General features: G+C 36.2%; 1 protein-coding gene across 1 annotated transcript; it reads left to right on the top strand.

The window, feature by feature from the left end:
• The first annotated feature begins 3,101 nt into the window (after positions 1-3,101).
• LOC149254865 (putative alkaline/neutral invertase F) lies at positions 3,102-9,385 on the top strand. The gene is made up of 4 exons (XM_089460248.1): positions 3,102-3,845; positions 5,841-6,272; positions 6,410-6,968; positions 8,693-9,385. The coding sequence occupies exons 1-4, from the start codon at positions 3,468-3,470 to the stop codon at positions 8,989-8,991; spliced, it is 1,668 nt and encodes a 555-aa protein (XP_089316374.1). The 5' UTR covers positions 3,102-3,467; the 3' UTR covers positions 8,992-9,385.
• The last annotated feature ends 402 nt before the right edge of the window (positions 9,386-9,787 follow it).

A 9,787-nucleotide genomic window follows, 5' to 3' on the forward strand; every position in this document is an offset into this window, starting at 1 on the left:
TAAATTTTATTTCATGATGTCATAACACATGTACAACTTAACATTATGACATATGCAATTTGACTTCATTACACTTGCAATTGGTTGTTTAATCAGATTGAATGAGACTTCATTACACTTGCAATTGGTTGTGTCATGAGATTGAATGATGTCATTTCAAGTACAAATTAAGGATTATGGTATCATGGATTGTGGGTTCACTTTGGCTTGTGGTTGTATCTATTACCACAATAGCATGATACATACAACTGTCATGTGAATCATGTTGAATGATGTTGTGAAATATGTACATATTGATGTCATGATACATACACATTGATGTTATGGCACATGTAATTGATCATGTGTTTATCATGTCTAATTATACCTTAGTAGATGTATAATTTAACATCATGACACCCGCAAATTGATGTTATGATGCCTAGCTTCATTAGTCATGTGACTTCCTACAACCATACTTAGAGTAGATACAAAATTAGCCCAAACATAATCTCAAACCATATGCGAAAGTGCAATGTACTTCGGAGTATTAATGTGTTCATCTTTTATTTAGAGGCATTGCACATAATAACGTTGCTACTTGTGGACAACGACTCAACATGTTTCATTCAAGTGCTTTTTACTCATGTTTCCATATATTTCATCTTCAAAACCTTTGTGAATATCCCTCTTTTATATGTATAACACATTAATAAAAAAGGTGGTAAACACAAATGGCCATGGTGCAACCCTTTGCTCCAAAGTAGAGACACATGTTGTGCTCATTCAAATAGTTTTGCGAACTATTGAAGAACTATGTGAGGATGTCATTTATATTCAAGTATTTTGTCTACCAAACATCTTAGTTTTAGTATGTGAAACAAAATCATTCCATGGAATATCACTAAAATACATAAGAAATGGACACCAAAACTTAGTTAAGTAATGGCTAATGGCTTGTGGCATTCTTTCTTTCATATGCATGGTCCTAAACATCATGGAAATAACTCTCTTTACATGAGCTTAATTAGTACTTCAAAGTCTATATCTCTTAAAAAAAAAAAACTCCATTCCTATGCTTTGTATCATACATATTGTACAAAGGAATACATTTCAATGATAATGATAGACATTCGATAACTAAATATAGTTCGACTCTCTCATTGTTAGTCTCCTCTTATTTCTTAATGTGTTATGTGTTGTTATTGGTGTGCATGTATTGATATGTAGAACTAATTGAGCTTCCATAATGATCCTAGTGATGGTTGACATCTTGGTACATGTGTTGTTGGAACTTGGAGTGCATAGTGTTCTCTAAGCTAATTATTATTGAGGTCTCGTGACGTTTCCTTCAACCTTTGGGTGACATTGCTCCTTGACCCTACTTGTTAATGGAAACAAGAGGCCACCAAGGGTACTACCTCTTTGATCCCATGGTAAGCATCGTAGATCTCGATGTTGGGGTAGCAGGGTTGGCATGGTTGGTAGAGGTCAATGTAAATGAAGGACATTTTTTGAGGTGCATGACATTGTGTGCTTGATACCAATGGCCATGCTTGGATCAATAATGCACATCATTGATGCTCTTGTGCACTCCAAAGAGCAACTCTTCCCAGAAGGTGCTCACTCAGAACATCATTTCAAAGATTCTAACAATCCTAGAGCATCTAACTATAAGAGCACTAGGTACAAATAGTTATTCCCTTTTCACCCAACTCTTTGGTCTTCAAAGTGATCATCCTTACCCAACAATTTGAAAGGCTAACTTGATCCATTTTTCCAAGGATCCTAGATGAGGTGAGTGTAGGAAAGGGTGACGAGAAATATCATTAGGTGTCAGTGGGACACAATGGGAGATCCCTTTTTCCAAGAATCCTAGATGAGGCAAGTGTAGGAAATGGTGAGGAGAAACATCATTAGGCACCATTGTGACATCAGTTGGACACAATAGGAGGCTAATCATTAACCATATCACATACACTAATAGTTGGTCATTATCTCATGCTTGTCACATGTTATAACATTGATATACCACATGGATCATGGCCATAACACCAATATTATAATAACGGTATAGATTTATCCATCTTGCAATCATCTCTCAACACATGACATCATCCTTCTTACACGTCAAAGCTATTCAATTTAATGCCAACTCCAATAAATACTTATGTGTAATCCACACTAGAGTTAACCAACCACCCATCATAATACCTTATTAATATTCTTGCTAACTCGTCATTATCTCAATAACTCTAAGCAAATGTGAATGTGACATCAAGACTCATGACAAATTACCCATCCTAATGTCAATGAACCAAAGAAAATCACCCATCAATATCATACTCCAACCAACTAGTAAAATGACAGCTTAATCATAAAAGCAAATCTCCCACCTTGTACTATTGTAATTAAATACAACACATACCCATTGATAAGGTATCATAACCTCCTAGTATCAAAAACTTTCAATGATAAATAATATCATAATACCTTATTAATATACTTGCTAACTTATCATGATGTCATAACTCTATGCAAATGAGAATAGGACATCAAAACTCATTACAAGTTATTCATCAAAATATTAATGGACCAAAAAAATTTATCCATTCATATCATACTCCAACCAACTAATAAAATGACATCTTAATCATAAAAGCAAATCACCCCCAAAATACCCTGGCAATGTGGGTAGTACCCCTAGCGTTTTTCCAAAGGGTAATGGAGTGAAGGGTCAAACTGCAAACCCACCCACCAACCCACACAGGAAATAGCCTCACTTACTCTTAGACAACGTGGGCACCTATTAACGCCGGCAGGCAAACGCTAAACCGCTTGTCCCGACGAAACCGCTTGTTCCGACCCGTCAACCCACGAGAGGCTGCCTGCCCCACCTATCCGGGATTCAACCATCATCTTGCGTTAATGTTTTCCATGCACATTTTTGTTCAAAGGTACAATTAATCAATCAATCCAGCAAACCGCAAAAATATTGCAAAATTCAGGGCAATCGAGTGCAAGCAATTATCACGGCGTGTTGACTTGTTCTCCCTATTCACATTGCCACGCATTAACGCCATCCCACCCCGTCCTTAGTTTCCCATATATATCCACAACTCTCTCATGAATTCATCTCGTCCCCCAATTCATTTTTCCTTTGGATTTGTCTCCTCCTATTCCATTGCTATAGTTTTCCTTTTGGTTTCTGCTGCTTTCTGGCTTCAAAAGCCTGCAAGCCTGCAAATCTAGAGATTCTTCCTTAGAAAACCGCAAAGGTTTTTTGGTTTTCAGGGGATAATTGACATCAGGGGAGCAAAATTGGTGTTTGCAGGCAGAAGCCCAGATTTTAGTTCTCTGTCATTTTATTTATTCTTGTTTTTGTTGTTTTCTCCCAACCATCTCTGCAAAATACTCGTGGCATTTTGAAATAGATTCGACGACTATAAAATCTCCTCCTGGCACCATATAATACCTTTCCAATCACAATGCCGACCAGTATGTCTCTGGAAGAGGCCCTGATGGAGACGAGGCCGAGGCCCCTGAATCTGGAGCGCAGATCTCTGGAAGAAAAGACTCTGAGCGATCTGTCGATTTCTGTTACCCATCCGAGGGGTCTGGAGACAGTGAGGAGCTCGGATGGCCTGGAGTCAATGTCGTCTCCCAGGGTAAGTATAATGTCGTCTCCCAGGATAAGTATCCGATCCGGCACCCCTCTGTCCGGATTCCATACCCCGTTCGCCACGCATCCCATGGTGGCGGATGCGTGGGACAGTCTCAGGAAGTCTCTGGTTTATTTCAAAGGGAAGCCCGTTGGCACCATTGCAGCCCTTGATGCCACCGAGGACGCTTTGAACTATAACCAGGTATGCTTGCGGAGCCCCCAGATTACTCAAGCTTTAAATTTTCAATTATGTTTCTCTCATTATGCAAAGGATCTTAGGTGCCTCTAATGCTCCAATATAATGCATCAGAAGATCTTGTTAGGATTGTGAAGTCAATGTTTGTTTATCGTTTGATGTCTGCAAGATTTGAACTTTGGTCTTCTCATAGTAAGTAAGCCCCCTTTGCTCACCATTGAAGCACTCACCATTCAACATAGGTCAATGGACTGTGGTATCTCATCCTTATGCAGAACACGATTTGAACTTGGGCCCCTCATAGCAGGCAGCCCTCATTCAACCATAGGTCAACAGACCAGAGTAAGTTTTGGGAAGGTTTCACATGGGACCCCTCATAGTAAGTGCCTCCTTTGTACCATAGGCAAATGGATCAGTGTATTTTATAGGATTTTGTTAGAAATGTAAGTGTTTCAAAACTTTTACCCAGTATATTCCAGAAAACTCAGAGAACAATATGACTCACTGTGAAAATCTTCCGAGGTTTTAGTTTGATTTTGGTGAAATAATTTTTGGTCCAATTGTGATCTTTTTGTTGTTAGAAATATGTTTATAGGTTTAGAAATGTGTTTTTTTTAGCTCCTTGTAAAGCTTTTTGGGCACTGGGATTATGGAACTATTATATGTTTTGGAGTTTTTGACTTGAATATGGTGAAACAAATTTTGGTCAAATTGTTATCTTTTGTTGTTTGAAATGTGTTTTTATTACATATATGGATTCAGCACCCTGAAAACTCTTTGGGCACTGTGATTGTGGAACTATTATAAGTTTTGGAGTTTTTGACTTGAATATGGCCAAACAAATTTTGGTCAAATTGTGATGTTTAGTTGTTGGAAATATGTTTTTATTACATATATAGATTCAGCACCCTGCAAAATCCCTGGCACACTGGGATTGTGGAGAGTTCACAATTCAAATTTGCTATTCCAACAAATCCCTACCCAATTCTAAACAAATTCTATTCTAATTCTATTCCAGACAAATTCTAAGAGAAAATATATCCAGAAAAAACACCAAAACTTATAACAAATAAGTTATGGCATATATATTCTTAAACAGCAGACCTGGAATGCTGATTGCTATATCCTTGAAGATTTTGTTAGTAATTTGACAAAGGTTGTTAGAAGTCAGGATTCCAATGTTCGCATTTGTAAATATGTGAAGTCATCTTGCTGCTGGACTATCTCTGTGATACCAAAATAGTAATGAGGAATCGATGTGTATCTAATGGTCTGACCGAATGGGAGGTTATGAGCGATTTATGAGGCCTATATATTTTGGGCGCTGTATAAAAGGACAGTGATCAATGTTTTTTTTTAAGCCAAATTTTACAGTTTTGGAAAGAAATTTCGCAGTTTTTTTTCGGGTTGTTTCAGCCCACGGTGATTTGAAAGCTTGAATTTTAAAGCTTGAATCTTACTTCATAACACAGCCATGACCTACTCCCTTGGGCTCTTCGCAGAAATCTTCTTTTTAATGAAAACGTCAGTACGAGATTTATAGATTGGCAGAAATCTTTCCTTCTAACAGAATTGTCAGTATGAGATTTACAGATTGATAGGAATCAAGGATATAGGAGTTTTTGAAGTTAGTGAATCTCATTGTGTAGTCAGAATTTACGATATCAGTAAATTTAACTACGATTTTCCAGAAGAATTGCATTGCCAAATTCAAAAAGAACAAGGTTTTGATATTATTCCACTTCTATTTTGTGTGCCTCACGGAAAATTGAATTTTTTTATATCTATTGTTCTCTGATACATGTACTCTCATGTCCGACATTGATTGCGCATGTTGTCTAAACTCTGTAACATGATGCCATCAGTCTCACAACAAAGCTCTCGGTAGGAAGTCTTATTTTGAAATTCTTGTGCAGAAGATGATTCTTTCTGTTGATCATGCCTCCCAATCCTGATTTTGTGTTTGTTTTGTCCTGGATGCTGTTTCTTAATTGTTTCCAGGTATTTGTTAGGGACTTTGTTCCCAGTGGATTGGCATTTCTGATGAATGGCGAGCCTGAAATTGTCAAAAACTTCTTGTTGAAGACTCTTCACCTCCAAGCCTGGGATAAGCGGATTGATAATTTTACACTAGGTGAAGGTGTTATGCCTGCCAGCTTTAAGGTTCTTCATGATCCTGAGCGAAACACCGACACCATAATTGCAGATTTTGGCGAAAGCGCCATTGGTAGGGTTGCCCCTATCGATTCAGGATTTTGGTGGATTATTCTGCTCCGAGCCTACACCAAGTGTACAGGAGACCATAGTCTTATTGATCTCACTCAAGTACAGCGTGGAATGAGGCTTATCTTGAGTTTGTGTCTTTCTGAAGGATTTGACACCTTCCCAACGCTTCTTTGTGCGGATGGTTGTTGTATGATTGATAGAAGAATGGTAAGCAAAATATTATTTCAATTTTGTTTCTCAAGTTATTTCAATGCATGATTTTGGAGTTAAGTTGATTTTTGGCTTCTGAATATCCATGCTTATTATGTTTGCACTTTGCTAAAGCTGCATTGTGATTTTTGCAGGGTATATATGGTTACCCTATTGAGATTCAAGCCCTTTTCTTCCTTGCATTACGTAGTGCAAGAATGTTACTTAAGCCAGAGGGAGGAGGAAAGGAATTCATTCAACGAATTGATACACGGCTACATGCCATAAGTTTTCATATGCGCACATACTTCTGGCTTGATCATGAACAACTCAACAACATTTATCGGTATAAAACAGAGGAATACTCTCATACTGCTGTCAACAAATTTAATGTTATTCCAGATTCAATTCCCGACTGGGTTTTTGATTTTATGCCCATGAAAGGGGGATACTTCGTAGGAAATGTCAGCCCTGCACGGTTGGATTTTAGATGGTTTTGTCTAGGTAATTGTGTTGCAATTCTAAGTTCTTTGGCAACACCAGAGCAGGCCTCTGCAATTATGGATCTGTTTGAAGAAAGATGGGAGGAGTTGATTGGAGACATGCCTCTTAAAATTGCATACCCAGCTCTGGAAAATCATGAATGGCGCATTGTGACAGGTTGTGATCCTAAAAATACAAGATGGAGCTACCACAATGGTGGCTCTTGGCCAGGTGTGTGATTTTTCCTTTCGAGAACACTATCATTTTTTTCCCATACTTTTTTATTTTATTTGCCTGGGGTGGATTCTGCTCACTTACAATGAATCATGTCTCTTTGCAATCTATTGATTGAGCTACACTAATATACCCGACGAAGTTGCAAACCACGTTTCTGTCTAACGAATTGCGTTTCTGAAAAACTTTGTTTGCATATAAGCCTCTGTTGGAACAAGCTGCCTCAAAGAAGCCTGCTGCCTAGTAGATCAAAATTGACCAGCAAACCTAATTGATCTCTATCTGGCATTGGACTTGTTATAGTGTTAATTTGGTGTGTGGCACCTGCACAGTGACCATATCCACATACTTTTAGGGAAAAACATGCATTTCATATATTTATGATTGGATGGTAATTATCTGGCATGTCTATTTTGACTTCCATAGAATATTACAGAATTCGTCAGAATACCAAATGGTAGATCAAAATTGACTAGCAAACCTAATTGATCTCTATCTGCCATTAGACTTGTTATAATGTTAATTTGGTGTGTGGCACCTGCACAGTGACTATATCCACATATTTTTGGGAAAAAAATTATTTTTAGAAAAAACATGCAAGATGGTAATTATCTGGCAGGTCTGTTTTGATTTCTATAAAATATTATGGAATTTTTTAGAATATTTTTGGTAGTAGTCATATATCAAAAGTTAAGATTTATCTTAAAAGTAGTTATACTCTTTTTATTTTTTTAACTAAATTAACTAATTGAAAAATGTCATATGAACATGAATTATGGTTTTTTAGGTATATGGTATTAATAATCCATGATATTGGTTCATGGCATTATAACAATGCCTATTTATAGGTTAAGGATTTCCATGGTAAAATGGGGTAAATGGCCAGAATTAAGAATCCTATGACATGTGTTTTTAAATGTTTATATGTTTAACTCGTATATTAATTCATTTTATAATTAATAATAACAATAATAATAATTAAGAATCGAGTTATAATCCAGTTATTTTTTATGGTTTTTTAACTTGGATAATAGAGATATATTACCAACCAACCATACTATCAGTATTTACCAACCATTTACTTTATATAACTGCACTAGTTATGTATATTGTTATGCATTTGTTTTTATTGTTTGTATAATGACTTTGGTAATGTGTCGGGCATGATTTACATGTTTTTCCATTTATCTTGATGGTCTGAAATTGGATGGTTTTTTTTCTTTAATTTGTATTCTCAATTTGTTGTATTTGATTGGGTCTAATTGTTAAGGGCTTGTGTTTCAACTCGATGGTTTTTATGTTCTCAATTTGTTTTACTTGATTGGGTATAATTGTTAAGAGCTTGTAATTTTTTTAAGACATTATAGATTCAAATCCAAAAAAAAAAGAGTATGAACACCTCCATAAACTTTAGTAATCAAATCACTGATACACCAATTTAGTGTCCAACTTAACTTTAAAAAAACTAAATTCTCCCATCCTTACCCTCACCGCCAAACCAACCATACTATTCCTGGAAACTACTGGTTTTATTTTCACATCGAGTTTATCTCTCGGATAAGTCAACTATGCTTCTATTTAGGATTAATTTCAAGCTACGGACATACTGTTTGGCCAATCCAAGCTTTCCATATAATAAACTTTCTTTGCTGGTTTTATATGGTTGATGTTAAAACCTCCCTTTCTCTTTATATGATGAACGTGACTGTGGTTTTGTGCAGTTTTGCTTTGGTTATTGACAGCAGCATGCATCAAGACAGGACGACCACAAATCGCTCGTAAGGCAATTGACCTTGTAGAACAACGACTGGCTAAAGATGGTTGGCCAGAATATTATGATGGCAAGACTGGTGCATATATAGGGAAACAAGCTCGAAAATACCAAACCTGGTCTGTGGCGGGGTATCTTGTTTCCAAAATGATGCTAGAGGACCCTTCTCATTTGGGAATGATCTCTCTGGAAGAAGATAAGAAGATTTTGAAACCACGTCTGACAAGATCTGTTTCTTGGACCTGCTAATTTGAATACAATTTATGTCAATTATTGGCATCTTGTATCATTATTCATAATTTTAGAAGTGTTCTTTATACACAAAGAGGGCATCACCTTCTCCAAGTTGCTTCTCTATACATGCCACATTGTTTGTCTCTATGATTGGAGAAGGCAGTGAATTTTCTTCTCATGGTTAGAAGAGAAGTCTTACCAATCAATTGACAGATTTTCTTCTTATGCAAGCATTCTGCCTTAGTCTTCAACAGGGTTGGCTTTTGTATCTGAATTCAGACATTAGTGAATATGTCTGAATTTTCTGTCTCTTCCATTAGACTATTTTGTTCCAGATGAGCAATTTCAGATTTACTTTTATGTATTCAAATAAGGTTGATGAATGGGATATATTCAGAAATCTAGACAAGATACTGTCAAATGAAGCCGATAAATGGTTATATCCAGAAAGCTACACAAGATTCTGTGTGATGTGATGCATGTTTTAGATATATATTGTTTAATCATAGGAATTTCATTTATATGGTGTAAACCAGACCATTTGTTTTATTCCTCCTCTTAAGAAAAGAAGCCTAAGTGGGAGGGAGATGCTTGCAATTTTTAATTTTTGTTGGTATTTTGGGTTAATTTTGTTTATAGAGATTTTTTTGGAATTGTAAATTTTAGTTGTATAATTTATAAAATTTAAATGTTTGAAAGATTTTTTATGGCTTTAAATACATTTATACATTTTAAACAGTTAAAATTCACAATCTTATTTAAAAAAACAAAAAAATCTAATAATTAGACTTGTTTTTTTTGGTTACAATCT

Source organism: Pinus tabuliformis, chromosome 7, assembly GCF_031772625.1.
Source record: "Pinus tabuliformis cultivar Carrire ecotype Pingquan chromosome 7, CPIR1, whole genome shotgun sequence".
Classification (NCBI taxonomy): Eukaryota; Viridiplantae; Streptophyta; class Pinopsida; order Pinales; family Pinaceae; genus Pinus; species Pinus tabuliformis.